This window comes from Artemia franciscana, chromosome 18 (assembly GCF_032884065.1).
Source record: "Artemia franciscana chromosome 18, ASM3288406v1, whole genome shotgun sequence".
Lineage (NCBI taxonomy): Eukaryota > Metazoa > Arthropoda > Branchiopoda > Anostraca > Artemiidae > Artemia > Artemia franciscana.
In genome coordinates, this window is record NC_088880.1 from 1,425,891 (window position 1) to 1,444,256 (window position 18,366).

Sequence of the window (18,366 nt, forward strand, 5' to 3'; positions counted from 1 at the left end):
TAATTTTTTTATGGGCACTGCTAACCCAAGGAGTGCCTCTGTTTGTAGCCTTTGAGATCTATGATAGCCTATGACTGATAGAACTCTAGGACTTGATGTCGAACTCCGATACCTTCTTGTCAATGCAGTCCTTCAAAAGCAATTACTTTAGATTCCCTACACATCGCTGTAAAGTAAAGCCGTACCTGAGTCCAAGATACTTAGATTAATACTGAAGGCTCGTCATGATTGTTGTGTTTTTTGTTTTTTCGTCCTCGAGATAACATCAACTTCTTAATATCAATCTCAGCAGTAGTTAAAGCACATGCTTGCGCGATAAAAGGATTAATACCTATTCCGCTTGGCTTACATTTTAAATCTTTTTTTAGATAATTGTTAGACTCCTGTGCCCAAGTTTCTGACTTACCAACGTTTCTATTCAACATACGGATACTTAAAGGCATAAAAATATTAAACTGAATACAAATAATACTAAATTAATACCATAATAATAATAAATAATAAAATAATACTTATAATTAGTCTAATGAACGTAAATTATACATAAATATAAATAATAATAAACATAAACAATATACAACATTAAAACATAAACATAAATAATAATCCATAAATTAATACTAAAATAATAAATTGAAAAAAGTAGTGTTGGCACTGAAGACCAGGGATGAGTTAAATAACATGCTGTATAGAAACTTCCTTTTCTAAAAGAAATATTGGGGTCTGAAATGCCCAGTTCATCAACAAGTTGGGAATTGCTGGCCATGGAAGGGGGGGGGGGAATGAAGCAGATGTGCGGTAATGCGAACGAAAATTGACCAAAGCTTTGATGTAAGAATCTGAAAGAATTTTCAAAACAATGTTGTATATATAAATAGTTCGGTAAAACAACAGAGCTAAAAGATTTCCAGAGGTTGAAAAGTGGTTTCTTCTTGACAGAACCGCTTGACAGGATGCACGGGATAAGATAAGCTCACAATGAAATCTGCTTTATTAATCCTCACAAAGGCTCTTGGGCATAACCTAACCTAACAGGATTTGCCTATATGATCAAATGGGGAGATTGATGCAAATTATATAACCAGTTGACTTGATCCTTCCGATTACAAGAAAAATTACTCCGGGTGAAGCTTGATCCCAGTTAAAGAATTAACTTTAGATATTTTCTTGTAGTTTAAGCTCGATTCCCCAGCCATCTGACAAAACGGTATTTATACCAAACTATACATGAAATTCATCAGTTCGTCACTTTTTAATAAAATCTACTGATTTATTTTATATCTTTATATAAGGTGAGCTGATATAATCATATAAGCTTATATCGGTTGGAATCAGATGTATGGTGATACAATTTGCCTAATATCCTTAAGTGGAGAGACCAATGTAAATATAATCAGTTGACTTGATCCTGCTGATCCCAAAAAAAATTCATTTCATTTCAGTTAAAGAATTAAGTTCAGAATTCAGACATTTTCTTGTAGTTTAAACTTGATTCTCCAGCCATCTGACAGAACTGGGTATTCATACAAAACTATTTATAATATTCACCGCTTTTTAGTGATTAAATTAAAAGAAACTATTTTTTTAAAGTAAGGAGCGACATTAAAACTTAAAACGAACAGAAATTACTTCGTGTATGAAAGGGGCTGTTCCCTTCTCAACGCCCCGCTCTTTACGCTAAAGTTTGAATCTTTCTCTCAATTCTAGTTTATTAAACAGTAAAACACTTTAGTGTTAAGAGCGGGGCGTTGAGAAGGGAACAGTCCCTTTCATGCACGGAGTAATTTCTGTTCGTTTTAAGTTTTAATGTCGCTCCTTACTTTCAGTTAAAAAAAAAACTAGTTTTTTTTTATTTAATTTCTGAACGTTTCTGAATTAATGCATGTTTGATTTTGGCTCTCCGCACATAAATTATTAAAATGAAATGAATAGTAATTCTTTGGCTAAATGGCTTTCTGTTAGTTTTGATCAGACGCCTTGGAGAAAAGACGGGTGGGGGGAGGCCTAGTTGCCCTCCAATTTTTCGGTTAATTAAAAAGGCACCTAGAACTTTTTTTTTAATGAACGTTTTTATTAGTAAAAAATATACGTAACTTAAGAATTAACTTACGTAACGAACTTTTATATTCGTATATTTTTATTTTGTATATGAGGAGGTGTGTCCCCTCGTTAATATCTCGCTCTTTACATTAAAGCTTAATTTTGTCCCAATTCTTTAAGAATGGCCCCTGAATCAGAAATGCCGTAGAATAAATAGTTGAAATTACTAAAAATACTTTAGCATAAAGAGCGAGGTATTTAGGAGGAGAAGAACCTCTGATACGCGTAATAATCTATGGTCGTTTTAATTTTTAATGCTGCTCCTTACTTTCAGTTGAAAAAAACTTGTTCACATTTATTTTTTCATTGTTTTTTTTTATGATAATGCTAGAAAATCCTTCGCCCCCTTCATTGAATTTCTCTTCCCCCGTGACATAGGAAATTCCTCCAAAGAAAGATCCTCATACATAGCCCCCTCCCCTCAACCCCTCCCCCCCAACCAAAAAATCTCCCTGAAAATGTCTGTACACTTCTCAATAACCATTATTGTATGTAAACACTGGTCAAAATTTGTAACTTGGAGCCTCTCCCTGGGGACTGTGGGGGAGTAAGTCATCCCCAAAGACATAGTTATTACGTTTTTGACTATGATGAACAAAATGGTTATCTCAAAATTTTGATCCGTTGACTGTGGGAAAAAATGAGCGTGGGAGGGTGCCTAGGTGCCCACCAACTTTTTTTGTCAGTCAAAAAGGACACTCGAATTTTTCATTTCCGTTAGAATGAGCTCTTTTTTGACATTCTAGGACCACTTGGTCGATACGATGACCCCTGGGAAAAAAAACAAACAACAAAAAACAAATAAACAGGCACCCATGACGCAAAAATACGAAGTTCCACATTTTTGGAGATAGGAGCTTGAAACTTGTACAATAGGATTCTCTGATATACTGAATACGATGGTGTGATTTTCGTTAAGATTCTATGACTTTTAGAGGGTGTCTCCCCCTATTTTCCAAAATAAGGCAAATTTTCTCAGGCTCGCAACTTTTGATGAGTAAGACTAAATTTGATAAAACTTATATTTTTAAAATCAGCATAAAAATAAGGTTCTTTTAATGTATCTTCTAGTATCAAAATTCCGTTTTATTAGAGTTTTGTTTACTATTGAGCCGGGTCCCTCCTTACTACAGTTTGTTACCACGAACTGTTTGAAACCTACTGATTTATTTGCCATCTCTTTACAAGATGAGCTGATATAATCATGTAAGCATATATTGGATTTATTCAAATATTAGGTGAGTTAAAAGGATTTGCCCAATATACTTCAACGGGGAGACCTATGTAAGGTATATGTTCAGTTGACTTCATCATGCTGATCCCAAGAAAAATAACTTCTGGTGGAGCATGCTTACAGTTGAAGAATCAACTTCAGCCAATTTCTAGAAGTTTAAGCTCGATTCCCCAGTCGCCTGACAAAAAAGGATATTCATGCCAAACTACATTTAAAATTCATGTTTTTTTAAGGCAAGCTACTGATTTTTTCGCCATCCCTATAGCCTCCTTTTTTGGCCATCTCATCTTTGCCGTTGCCTGTTCGCCATCTTTTGCCATTGCTTTCTTGAGGCATACAAAATATGTTCTGTTTGTAAGGAATCTACTACTATTCAATAGAAATTACTCGCTTCAGCTACCCTTTGTACAACGTCACGTTGTTGTTTTTAGACTACTGATTGACCAAGTGTCACATACACTTATTAATTATATTAAGTAAGGTTACTTTAATTTATTGTTCTAATTTCACGTGTGTCTATTTAGTCATAATACACAAACAACAACATGGGACGATCCAAGGAAGAAGTCTCCACAATCAGATACTGGCTCCTCAACCCCTTCGCCACATCCTGCTCAAAACCATGCTCCACTGCAGTCGTGTAAGTGAAATTTTAATAGCTTTTAATGGCTATAACAGTAGAACTAAAACACCAAAAAGTAATTGTCCTGATTTGGCACACTCAAGAATTTTCAGAAGTTATAATCCAAAATTTTGGCTAGAACATTTTTAAACAAGAGCTTAATAACCCCTTCTTTTTATTTTGCCAGAATTTTAGGAGTTACATAAACAGAGCATCAAGTTGTGTGTTTTTTTTGTGTTTTTTTTTCTACATGCTGTCTTCAACAATTTTCTCTGTATATAGCCTAAAAGTAAATATATATGCTTCACTCTACTCCCCAGTATGTATATAAGTATAAAAATAAACATAAAGCAATTCGGACATTTTCTCTCATTCGCAGTTGATCCAGTCATCTTGGAGAAATTACTTTGATAAAAACTATTTATCATTTTATTGCTTTTATTCATAAACAAACAGCATATAATGGCCTTAAGGACCCTGGAAAAAATGTCATGCATTTTTACTCAAAAGTCTCAATCCTAGTTTTTGCTGATGGAAATTCTGGAAAAAAGGACAATTCTTTGTACTAGGTTCTTCTAAAAGAAAAGAAGAAGGTATATCAATGCCCAGGGCTTGTGTAAAATCGTCAGATTTTTTTTTGGCTTAAAAATATTCTTATTCGTAATTTTTTTTTTCGCATAGTGTTCTTAAGGAAAGTAGAAATCATAGGGGTCCTTCTAAAATAAACTAGCCATTATTGCCTTTGTTAAAAAGGAAGCTACATTTAAAAGCCTCAAGGTCCCGTTAAAAAGTTTAGTTTTCTGTTGTAATTGATAGAAAATTTTGAGAAAGTGAAAATTATGTGGTCTGGCCTCCTTAAAAAAGAGAAAAATCGGAATAAAAACAAACTGTAATTGCTTTTGCTAAAAAAACGACGGACATATAAAAGCCCAAAGGCTCTTCAGAAATATCTCTGGTTTCTCTACAATCAAAGTCAGTTTCAGTCTTTTTCTGATAAATTCTCGAAAAAAAGTGTGCATTTCATATGTCTGGATTGGTCTTTAAAAAAATTAAGATAAACAAATAAAGAATAAAAAATGAAATAAAAACAAGCAGTAATTGCTTTTGCTCAAAGGTCGGTTTCAGTTTTTCCAAATAAAATTCTTGAAAAAAATGAAAATTTTATGTGTCTGGGTTCTTCTAAAAAAAAAAAAAAAAAAGAAAAAGAAAAAAAATCTAATAAACAATTATGGAGATTCTCTGGGAAGTAAAATTGAAAAAGCAAAAAAAAAATGTTACTGTTTAAACGAAAAATTTAAAGGCCCAGAAACTATGTGAAAATTTTTTTTAAGTCTTTTCCTCTAATGAAAAGTCTCAGTCTCGGATTTCGATGATAACTCTGGAGAGTTAAAATCTGATGGTCTGTGTCCAAAAAAAAAGAAAAAAGAAAACCAAAAGCGTAAATTTCATTTAAAAAGAAAGGGATATAAAGCCTTAAGAAACTCAGTTACTTATTTTAGTCTTCTTTCCTTTTAGACCAACAAGTTAAAGCCATTGGCCCACTTCCAGATGGCTGGGAGCAAGCGATGACGCCACAAGGAGAAATTTACTTCATCGATCATGCAACAAAAGTGACCACATGGTTTGATCCTCGCATCCGTAAGTACCCTTTTTCACGTGATTTCTCGTATCAAATTACTGGATTTTGTTTTTTATTAGAATTTGTCAGATGTGACGGTAAATTTTGAGACGATCCTTCTATTCAAAAGGGACCAAATTGATTCAAATACCGGGTGTTTGAAAAGGGCTCTTCTTTTTTTTTTTTTTTTTTTTTTTTTTTTTTTTTTTTTTTTTTTTTTTTTTCTTCGGTTCTAGACCAGAGCACTTCGTATAGAAGGTGTTGTCATCGAAATCTCGAAAAGGGGCTCATTCGATTGGAAATTGAAAGTTCTAGTGTCTTTTTTAACTGTCGAAAGTGATTGGAGGGCAACCAGTCCCTCCTCTCCTTCACCCATCATTTTTCCAAACTTAACCAATCAGAACTTTGAGATAGACATTTTGTTCACCGTAGTTCAAGGGTCCAGTAATTAAGTCGTTGAGGATGACCCTCCCCCCTCGACGCAAGGGTTTTAGGTTATGCCCCGTTGACATATAAGTTTTTAAGGAAAGGGTATTCGTATAAACTTCAGAGGGGGTTCATTGTTCTAGTGCTGTTTTTAAGAGTCAGAGGTGATTTTAGGGCAACTAGCCCTCACCCCTCACGTCCTATTTTCTCTCCAAATGCATCGGATAAAAATTTTGAGATATTCATTTGTTCAAATAGCAATCTAAGCATCTCATAACAAGGTCTTTGGGGTTGGCACACCTCCCCAGAGTCTGGGAGCAAGGGTTGTAAGTTATGTCCTGGGGGCATATACGGTTTTTATGGAAAGGATGGCCGTGTAAACTTTCAGAGGAGGATCATCTGATTGAAAATGTAAAGCTCTAGCTCCCTTTTAAGAGTCAAAACTGATGGAGGGATTTTAAGAGAGCGTTTTTTTCAGCATTGTTAAAAGATCCAGTAATTATGTCTTTGGGGATGTCAACCTCCCCTCCTCAGGGCAAGGACTGTAAGTTAGGCAGTTCCTTCATTGTTTACATATACTATTCTAAAAAGAAGAAGGGCAGAATAACTGTGTATATTAATTCAGAACTTTCAGGAAATGATAAGGGAGAGAACCAATATTTGCATGCTACTAGTACAACTACCACCACTACTACTACTATTACCACACAGCTCAATTTACAATCTTGAGGGTAAATTTGAACTAAATCAAAAGACACTAGGTGTATGCATATTGTCGAAAGAGCGTATCTCAATAATTCATTTGGGTATTAAGTTGGAATTTTTGGAGAATACTTAAAGGGGCAGATCATCTGAAGAAACGGCAATATGTGCCTCCTACTACTAATGCCCTGTGCTACATAACTACTACTACTTGTATTCCAACTACTTGTAAGGCTAAGAACATTAAGAAGAACATTTTAAGAAGCAAACGAATATAAAGGTTACCAAAAGGACATATCAGCAATGTCATAGAAATAGCTAATTGTATTAATTTAAAACTTCCAGGACTTGATGAGAAGGGAGTTCAATTGACAGAAGGGAATACATTAATACTACTTCTGCTGCTAGTACTGCCGCTGTTACTATTGATACTACTACTAGTAACACTAATACTACTACAGTGACTACTATTGCAACTGTTCCTAAGGGTATGAAGGTGAAATTGTCAGAGAATTTTGAGGGGGGAGGCTGAATTGAATCAAAACATGCCGTCAGTATACAGTTTGTCAAAAGGGCGTTACAGCAATATCTTATGAACAGTTTGGTATGTGAATGCACCTTACTGAAGAAAAAAAAATGACAGTGGATTGTCAGTTCAATATACATATACTAATATTTATTCCTTAAGGTTTTGATAATTTTTTATTTATTAAAATCAAAAAAATAAAAACATTTAAAATGTATTCTGCAATTAATAAATTATTTTCGGTTCTTAAGAAGGCATGGGGGTTCTCAGCCCTACTCATGTTAATTTTTGCTCGCTTTTAGTTTGACTCGGTTATTTATTGTAATTTCTGTGATTTGTGGTAGTTTTACGCTTCGGAGATTATTTAACGATTGGAAGATTATGGACATCTTTACTTTTATTTGAAAAACTTCTTTTCTAGAAGAAGATTTTAAATTAATCTCTGTATATAGCAACTCTAATAGCAGCAGTAACAATACCGCAATTCTTGTTAGCTGTGCAGTTCTTGTTCGGCTGCTTTTGTAGTGCACTGCCTTTTCAATATTATCTGGTATCCAATGTCTATTATTCAGATAATAGATGTATGGTATATGCTCAGTGTTTTGATAGAGGGGTGGTGAGCCTTGGGCACATTTTGGGTTGTTTTTATACATGGGTGTACCTGGGGGTTTTCGAGGTCCAAGCTGCATCCCTCCCATACCTGTTGTTTGATTTCAATTTTGACGAAATAAATCTTCATAAGTCATACATTTGCCATTATAAAATGCACATTTATGTAACTATTTTGACATTTTGAATTCTTGTTTCCTGACAAACAAGCAAAAATTTAAGTGAAAACTGCACAAAAGTAAGCGAAAGTCCACCCTAGAATCTCTAGTAATTTTAGTTCTACCTCCCTCCTCAACTGGATTTCTAGATAAAGTGCTAAATGAATTTGGTCATGTGGCCGTTGCTAATTTATTTGTATTTATAATCGTGAAATTTAAGGTATATGTATAATATCTTTCATTGTACCCACAGCTCAGCATCTACAAAAACCGCCAATGGTTGTGAATCCAGCGATGCTCAATCAAACATCCAGCTCTCCGACAGTCAGTACAGCTCAATCTCAGCAGGTTTGGAAATTCATCTTGTTGCTTTCCTTTTTTCATAGGCCTAGTATGACATGAAAACAGGTCTGCAAAAGCCGCCAAGTCCAGTTAACGACTTGTTTTTCAACTTAAAATTATATTTTGCCTGTAAGTTTTTGTTAAGTGCTGTCTTGCAATTTTTAAGCAGCCTCTCATTCCTTCTGCTCTCCTTTTTGTATTTCAATCGGGCAAGAAAGCAGTTAGAAAACCTTGGGCTTGTGACACCTTCCTACCCTCCTTCCAAAATACATTCTTTTGCATGTCTTTGATTTCAGTATAAAAATTTAACCAATTTTAAGGGATTTTCCAATGTATCCAATTAAAACAGAAGCTTACAAAAATAACAAACGTCTTTGCTGAACATCTCCTTCCTTTTCCTTTTCTTTTTCCTTTTTTCCTTTCCTGTAACAAATATCTGCTGAAGTTCGCCTTCTTTTTCTTTTTCCCTTTTCCTATTTTCCTTTCCTTTTACAAATTGTCTTTGCTGAAGTTCTCCTTCCTTTTCTATTTCCTTTTTTCTTTTCCTTTAACAAATATCTGCTGAAGTTCACCTTCTTTTTCTTTTTCCCTTTTCCCATTTTCCTTTCCTTTAACAAATTGTCTTTGCTGAACTTCTCCTTCCTTTTCTTTTTGCTTTTTTTTCCTTTCCTTGAACAAACATCTTTGCTGAACTTCTCCTTCCCTTTTCTTTTACTTTTTTCCTTTTACTTTTTTCCTTTCCTTTAACAAATGTCTTTGATGAACTTCTCTTTCCTTTTCTTTTTCCCTTTCCTTTTTTTCTTTCCTTTAATAAACGTCTTTGCTGAACTTCTCCTTCCTTTTCTTTTTTCTTTTCCTTTAACAAATGTCTTTGGTGAACTTCTCCTTCCTTTTCCTTCTCTTTACTGAATATAGTGTATAAATACAGTGTTCTATAATAAAAGTAAAACAGTTCAAAATAGGGATGAAACCTTTTAATTGACAGTGAATATATATAAAAATTATTTAACTGGATATTTCGAACACATATACAGTGTTCATCATCAGCAGTAAAACTGTTTTTACTGCTGATGATGAACACTGTATATGTGTTCGAAATATCCAGTTAAATAATTTTTATATATTTTCGCTGTCAATTAAAAGGTTTCATCCCTATTTTGAACTGTTTTACTTTCGTCATGGAAAGGCAGTATGGTCTTCGAAGTTTTCTACGTTCTATAATATAAATAGTAAATCCATTGTCTCGTGAAGTCAAGCTTATTTAAAGTAAATAGTTAATCTAAAATAGCATCTGTAATAATAGACTGCCACCCTGAACTTTACGCTCAAGTTGTATTTGTGTAATGAGTGTTTAAAATAAGAAAACAGGTAAACAAGAAAATGAAAATAGGTAAAAACCAGTATTTTATTTACCGATTGCCTTTCAAAAGATTTAAATTGAAAATGTTATTATGCTTGAAGCCAAAGAGAATTTGCTGTTAAATGGTCTGAGTTGAAGTCCGATTCTACAACTTGAATTCTTTGCTGGATCAATAACGGCTGTACTCTCTTTAAAAAACAGTTGTCTTATAGTTGTCTTGTTATCTGCCTGCATTTTGGTCTACCTTGATTGTACACTAATTGATTGTTACAACTAAACTTTTAGATTGTTACACTAACAATTTAGATTATTACAGCTTGATTGTTACACTAAACTTTTGGTTAAAGTGTATTATAGATTAGAGTAAGATAGAAAAAGTAATATATCAGTAGGTTTTCCATTAAATGCTCTTCCTATTTTTAGTAATTGTTGCCATTGTGTCCCAGCCCTCGCCCCCTTCTCCCTAAAGGAGCTAGATATTACCCCATCCTATGTACAAAAGTTAGCCTATTTTATGGCTTTATCATTATCTCTTATGCGTGGTTTTCTAAAAGCTAACAAATAAGTATTTGTCCAAGAGTCATACTTACTCCCGCCGTTCACCCATGCCATTCAATCAAATACTTGGAAAACTATAGGTTTCACCGTTTGTCTGCGAGTCCAGAGAACTTGTTGGTCATGTGTCAATCCTATGACACCGTATTCCACCTTTAGACTACAAGCGGCAAAGTTTTTACTTGTTTGTCTGTGAGTCCAAGTCAATTCAGTCCCAGATTTTGTATACAAGTCCAGTGGACATTGTCCGTCACGCATCAACCCAAAATCAATCCAATTCTTTCATCCCTTAGTTCTGTGACTATCTACCTTAGTTCTGCTCTATGAATGACGCATGGATGGGTGATAGATAGACTTATCTATCAACAAATGAACTGACATCATTTTTATACAATCCTAATAAGAGCTTATGCCAGATTTGCCTGGCGCTCACTCGGACTATCTGTCCTGGCTTTTTCTACAATTAGCCATGGCTTGAAGCCCACAACTACTTGATTTTAATTCAACTATCATCGACAGTTGGTTCATATAAAGGCAACAAATATTGGCCAAATAAACCCTATTTAAAGAAAGTAGCGCAATGAAGTCCGATAACACGATGAACGTATAATACGATTATCCGATTACACGATAATCCGTGCTTAATATTATAGGCATTGCAAGAACCGTCGTAGTCTCTCATCTTGGACGAGTATATGGAGTTATTAATCCTCTTGTTGTCGTTACTGGTAGTTATGATAAGTTGTACCTCTTGGGTGTGATTGAAGGATCTGTCTTGAAATATAGAAAAATGGTATACTAAAAGATGATTTTCTCGTGGTTTGACCCCCTCCCAAAAAAGTTATTTTGATCCTAATCCCGATTTAGCCGTTTGTTTTTCTAAAGTTCTCTTTTTCTCCTTTATTTGGTTTATCGGAAGCATTTTTTGTGAATATTCTTCTTCTTCTTTCTTTTTTTATCATTTATTAACTATCTGTTTGTTTGTTGTTGGGTTCATAACGCGATATAAATTTTATTCGGTGATTGAAAAGAGCGTAGCTGAATCGTATATTTACAGTGAGCTATTTTTCTCACAAGTGTCCTTGTTCTTGTCTTAATAAAGTGAAGTGCTTCTATCTGTGAAGTGTTTGTATATTTAGGTCTTGTTTGCTTTTAAATGTATTGGCGGGTAAAAAAAAAGTATCAGGGCAAACATTTTTTAGTAATTCTAGCTCGAGGGCTACCTTTTGTTGTCATTTTTTAACGGTCATGAAATGCGTTTTGGGTGTCTATTTAATTAAAAACCATAAGTAGTAAAGCTCTTCTCTCTTCCGTTCATCCTAATGGTAAATTGTCACTTTTTATGATAGATTTTATTCTTCTAAATTTGATTTCGTTTTAATCTTAAATCGTGGGTCTTGACGGGAATGTAAAGAATATATATCTTATAAAGAGAAGGAATTTGGAATTCATCACAAAATCATTTGAAATGCTTAAATAATATATATTCACTTTTCTGGTAACTTTCATGTGATTATTTATTGCTAGCAGCAAAGCCTGTTAAATTTCCCGAGGGCAGGGTGTGTTTCTTCTATCCTCACAAAAGGGTATCCGCTGGAGATACCCTTAGCTTGCCATAACAAAGAATAACAAATCAAGAAATGTAGACCGAGAATGGGGTTTTATGAGGCCAACGAAAATACGAGACAAAACACTATTACGGTAGGATAACTAATTCGGTAGGACAAACTCCCCAGAGGACAAACTATTTCGGGAGGACTTCCTTTCTTCGGTGCTATAAGAGGAAGCGCTTGTCTTCCCGGAATATTGGTCTTGTATTTTTATTGGCCTTATAAAACGTCATTCACGATCTTCGTTTTTCTGTTTTTGTTCTTCAGGTTTTTTTTTTTTTTTGTTCTTCAGGTTTTTTTTTTTTTTTTTTTTTTTTTTTTTTTTTTTTTTTTTTTTTTTCTTTTTTTTTGTCTGACAGACTGCTTTAAGTATCGATAGAATTGCTCGGGGCAGAATATATTCGATTTTGACATTAAATATTACTTTTACATGTTTGGGCTTGTTTGGTAATCCTTAGTAAATAACTTTTTCTATTTGTAGCAACAACAGCAAAAGTTGCGTCTTCAGCGGTTGCAAAATGAGAGAGAGCGCCTCAGAGAACGACAGCAGCTTATTATGCAACAGGTACTGTTAAATAATTTACTAGACTACACTGGCTTTCCATTTACAAATAAAACGAAATGAAAATATAGGAAAACGGGTATAATATTTCAAATAATACAATGAATAAAATGGTGTTTCTTTTCACAAATTGTAATTACAAGAAAAAAGTCAAAAGTCATGAAAAAAAGTCAAACAAAAATAAGCTACATTAAACAGAACAATTAAAGAGAAGGCAAAAACACAAACGATGAAAATTCACAAAAATAACAATTTGTAATTTCATTTTCTTTTTCTTTAAAATGTATGCTTTGTGTTACCGCAGTTACGTTTTGCATTACCACTGTTTGAATTATTAAAAGCTTGTACATATGTTTTGTTTAATTTAGTTTTGTTTGTCTTTTGTCTGTTAGAAATCCCTCCTTAAAAATTTTTTTCGACTCGTAAGAACTTAACAAAAATGCATATAAACAAATTTTTGATGTTTTTTAAAGGTTTTTTGTTAAGTTTTTGTGAAGTTTTCTGTTTGTCTTTTTTGTTGTTTTTTTTTTGTTTTTTTATTCCTGTTGATAATGACTTTCGGACGTCAAGCCGAAATATTCAGTCTTGTATTATTATTAGTGAATAAAAGACTTTTTATTTTCTGCTGTTTTGTTTGAAATATTATGCCTTTTTCTATATTTTCATTTCGTTTTATAAGTATAGGTACTATTCTTATTTACTGTACACTTTTTCTAAACATTTTCTTATTAATTTATTTTATTAGTTTGTTTTATTTATTTATATAGTAACGGTATTTTATTTGTTTATATAGTTCATCTATTTAGCTTACTCATTTTAGTTTGTTGTGTTCTTAAGAATTAATCGAAAATCTTGACGTTTGGGGGGATTGTGGACCTCTAGAGCAGTGGTTCTTAACCTTATTTTGACACTGTACCCTTTTTACCCACAAAACATTTTAGGTACCCCTTCTCAGTTACTGGTACTAAGTAAACTATAGCTAAAATTGGCAATCCTAGAGTTAAAGGGTTTTTTGTTTGTTTTTGTTGGCCGGCCGTGTACCCCCTAAAAATTTGTGCGTACCCCCAAGGGGCACGCGTACCACAGTTTGAGAACCACTTCTCTAGTAGAACCTGCTCCTCCCTCTTTAACATTAGACCCCCTTTGGACGGCATGTACAAAGGTAATAACCTTTGTATGTGCCGTCCAAATGTTAAAGTAACAATCTAATGTTAAAGTAACAATAATAGTTGTCGGTATGTTTTCTTGATAAATAAAAAGTTAGAAAAAGAATAAATAAGGTATCAGCACTTAGTCTAAACAAATATTATTTGCCCCCTCCCCCACTTGGATCCTCTATGCAGTTTCTGGCGTAATTCCAATATCAATAAGTTGTTCTTGTATTGGGGACTGTTTCATGAATAATTTTGGTCCAAAAAGCTGTAACATGTCTATATATTAGTACGATAGGCTTAGGCCCTAAAACCCCAGGTGGGGCCTCCAAACTAAGTTATTCTGATCTCATCTTCTGAAGTGGCATCATTAAATCCCACACTTTCCAGTGTAAAATTTTAATTGGCTTAGCTTTTCCTTTTTTGTGGAGGTTTTTGTTTTGCTGTTCTTTGTAAAAATGGAATTATGGTCTTGTAAGCAAAAACTTTCGTTTTGTTTCTGTCTTTTTTTTTCTTTTTTATACTTTGGTTTGCTTTCCAACAACTTTCCTTCTGCTTTATACCTTGTACCTTTAAGTTGGTGTGTCTCTTTTCTTACTGTTTTTTACTTTTGGTATATTTTGGAACTAAGTGTTGATGGTGGTGTTAGCTGATCAAATTGTGCATTGAGATGTGTACTATGTGATGGTAATTCTCAGCTGCTGTGTTGTAAGATCTTTTCAAGCGTGCCGGGAAATTTTTCACATGTCTTGAGAATTGAATTAACGGTCAGCGAACCACTACAATATAGTAATGAGAAAAAATATCCATTTATAATTTGATTTTTTCTTCTTTAAATTTATGTTCTGTGTTACCAAAGTCAGGTTTTGCATCACTTCCATTGCTAAATTATTTAATCCGTATTCATGGAAGGGGATTGCGCCTTGACCTGGTTCTTCAAAATTTTTGACATTCTTGTGATTGTTCCCGTAATGTCTTATAAGTTTGTTTTTTTAAAGTTGCGTACCCCCCTACTCCCCCCCTGAAAGAGATTCTGCGCATATGAATCTCACAGTCATTCATCTTACTTCCATCTTACTTCTTCCATCTTACTTTCATCTTTGAAGCTTTCCGTAATTTCGCTTTTTAATATTTTTCAATATTTTGTCAGGGTTTGCCCCGACATAAAGGAAGACAGAAATCACGAATATATAACAGAGTGTATTTGAGAGGGTCCTCCCCTCGGGGTTTGCTCTCACATAAGGGGAACAGAGAATCGGAACTTCAAATTGATTTCTTTGAAATGGGATTCTCTCCTTTCCCCTCCCATGGGTGTGGCTGAAGGAACCAGCCGCAAATATCGGAAAATAGTAGCCAGGCCCCCTTCTCCTGCCCAAAAATGTGTTGGTGTGAATTTGAAATATTTCTCATCCCTTCTCGCTGTTTGTTTGCCCCAGACGCATTGCTAAATCAGAATTTTTGGCAACATATCCTCTCATCAATAGAAGATGACTATATTTTGTCTTTTTTGATTTGGCGTTTTAAACGATGCGGGCAAATCGTTTTCTGGTTTCTTAATAGTAAAACTAGTGCAAATAAAAATACTAGTGTAACTAGTAAAACTAGTGCAAATAATTACACTAGTATTTTTATTTGCACTAGTTTTACTAGTTACATACTGTGTTAGGTGGGAAGCAATCATTAATGTTTGGTTTAAGTTTTAATTGTGTTCTTTACTTCCATCAGAGCTAACTGTTTATATTTTCATAGTTTGTAAAATTGTTTTATTAAGATTCAACCAATTGTAGATGGCAAGAGAGCAAGGAAAGATTCGTCATCAAGAAAACCATTCAACCGTTGCCTCACCACCCTCACTCATAAATAACCTCAAACAAACCGTGAGTGGACAGCAATCATCTTCCACTGTTGGAACTAACTCCGCTTTGCAACAACAACAAACTGCTTCCATCCAATTGATACAAAGAGGAGTGGCTTCTGGACAACAAGTACATGATATTTTATTTTGCTTTTCATGATGCTTTACTACCTTCTGCTTTTACTTCGCTTTTATTTTATGTTTTATAGTCCAAGACCCACAGTTCGTTAAGATCAGTATAATTACCACATTATTTGATCTATTTTTTCACTTGCATTTAAAATTGTATTTAAAAAAGCCACTAGATCTTCTGATTACTAATCCAATGAGCCCCCTTCTGAAGTTTATAGGACCACCCTTTCTATAAAAACCTTCTATGCCCCCACGGCATAACTTACAACCCTTGTCCTTAGGACTGTGGGGGCGTTGTCATCCTCAAAGACATAATTTCCGGATCTTTTTAAATGGCTATCCCGAGATTTTGATTGTTTGTGTTTGGGGAAATTTTATATATATATATATATATATATATATATATATATATATATATATATATATATATATATATATATATATATATATATATATATATATATAGAATATAACATAAGACTACCTTGATGGCTATTTGTCGCCTTTCCCTGCATGCTCAGACCTTTGACTCTCGCCAATCACGTTCTTGGGCTTTCAACCTTTGTAAATATATTATCACATAAGAGATCTAAAGCCGAACTGGCCAGCCATGACAAAAAAAACACAAAGAAATAAATATAAAGACGAAAAGCTGGTCTATGGCCAGTAAATGAAAATGAAGAAAAACAGAAAAATAAATCAAACGAATATTTCGTCCGTATCTAACAAGGCGTCAGTGTAAAAAAAACTAAAGCTAAAAAAAAAAATATAATAAAGCTAAATAAAAAAAATATAGAAAACTAAAATAGATTAACCTAAAACATATAATATACAATTATTTAACATTTACAATTTGAAGCTACCTTCATCAAACTACAAAAGTAACTCAAGAGTTTGGCCTATCTTGTCAAGAGGGATTGTCTGCCTACAGAATCGAAGGCAGAACGGAAGTCAACGAAAGCTATATGCGCTTTTTTTTAATGTCTTCTCAACAATCTGTCTAACTGTATGCATCTGCTATTTATCGATCTTCTTGACATGAACCCGGCTTGTTGAGAGCGGCGCAAAGCGTGTAGAAAACTTGTTGTGTGTTTCAGCAACAACATCGCAAAAAGCTTTCCAGGAACAGACAGTAGGGTAATACCGCGGTAGTTGCTGCAGTCTGTCTTGCTGTCCTTGTGCTTGAACACTGGCACAAGGATTCCTTTTTTCCTTTCTGACGGTTGCTTCAGTTGCACCAGATGTTGTTGAATATCAACTGTAAGATGTATTCGTCGAGCCTCAGGTGACGAGCCTGAGTCAATACCACGAGGAAGATAGAAATTTAGTAGGTCATTGAAGTGTTTCTCCCATAGACCTACACATTGTGACTGATCGTATATTGTTTCTCCATTCGCTGCTTTCGGGCTTGTGGATGTCATGGTCTGTTGGCTGGTCAGCTCACAAAGGATCTTGAATGTTATGCGAATGTCTTTCTTTTGGGCAGCTAACTTGAGCTCAGTGACTTTGCCCGCTATAAAGTCTTTCTTGTCTTTGTGGAGCATATAATTCCGCTATTTGTTGAGCTGTCTATTGAGCGTCATATCCTCTGATAGTCTCGCTCGCCGTCTTCTGCTCGATTGCTTCTAGTGTCTGGCTGCTGATCTTATCTTTCTTTTTTTCGCTGCTTTGAGTCCACTACTTCTGTTGCTGTTGTGAGAAAATTATTCTTAAAAGTTTTCCACGCTGAGTTGCTTTCTGAACACCGTAGGATCACCTCAAAGTCGTTAAAACTTCAATCATATACCCCTCGCGAAGGGATCGTACTGCAATCGAAAGATTCCATTTTCTTGGAGGAAGAGGAGTTGCTCTTTTTTGCCCGAGGTCTAAGTTTAATCCTTGCAGGAACCAGACGGTAATAGGGATTGTCGAGCTCGGTACCGCAGTATGAGTGGCAGTTCTGGACAGACAAGAGCCAGCGTCGTCTAATATTAGTGAAGTCGAGCATCTTTTTTCTTGTCATCGTTACTGTACAATGTGTACTTCACAATGTCTTTTCTCACAAACCGTGAATTTGTGACTGATTGGGCGTGGGTGATGCAGCAATTTAACAGCCTTTTACCATTATCATTCAATGTATTCACTGTCACGGCTGCAGCATCTGTAACGTAAAGACCAGAGATGTTATCGATACTGGCTATAGCACTTGGTATTTACCAAGTGACATATAGCGATCGCAAATTCTGTTGGTCTGTCGGTCCCGGTTTTACTAGTTTAGGCACTTCCAGATAAGCTACGACGATGAAATTTGGCAGGGGTATCAGTGAATAGACTAGATTAAATTAGAAATAGTCCCCGATTAGACCCTCTTGGGGGGGGGGGGGTGAGGGACGGTTAATTCGAAAAAATTAGAAAAATGAGGTATTTTTAACTTAAGAACGGGTGATTGGTTCTTAATGAAATTTGATATTTAGATGGATATCGTGTCCTGAGAGCTCTTATTTTAAATCCCGACCGGATCCGGTGAGATTGGGGGGAGTTGGAGGGGGGAACCAAAAATCTCGGAAAATGCTTAGAGTTGAGAGATCGGGATGAAACTTGGTGGAAAAAATAAGCGCAAGTCCTAGATACGTGATTAACATAACCGGAACGGATTTGCTCTCTTCGGGGGAGCTGGGGGGAGGCTTAGTTCTGAAAAAATAGAAAAATTGATGTATTTTTAACTTACGAAGGAGTGATCTGATCTTAATGAAATTTCATATTTAGAAGGACGACGTAACTAAGATCTCTTATTTGGAAGCCCGACCGGATAAAGTGACATTGGG

General features: G+C 34.8%; 1 protein-coding gene across 3 annotated transcripts in view; it reads left to right on the top strand.

Moving 5' to 3' along the window:
- LOC136038489 (transcriptional coactivator YAP1-like) overlaps positions 1-18,366 on the top strand; it is a 66,374-nt gene that overhangs the window by 30,524 nt on the left and 17,484 nt on the right. For all 3 annotated transcript variants that reach the window (XM_065721573.1, XM_065721571.1, XM_065721574.1), the window contains exons 3-7: positions 3,859-3,974; positions 5,472-5,594; positions 8,249-8,343; positions 12,344-12,427; positions 15,363-15,560. In XM_065721573.1, the coding sequence (XP_065577645.1) occupies positions 3,859-3,974; positions 5,472-5,594; positions 8,249-8,343; positions 12,344-12,427; positions 15,363-15,560 (616 nt within the window). The remainder of the gene's footprint in view (positions 1-3,858; positions 3,975-5,471; positions 5,595-8,248; positions 8,344-12,343; positions 12,428-15,362; positions 15,561-18,366) is intronic.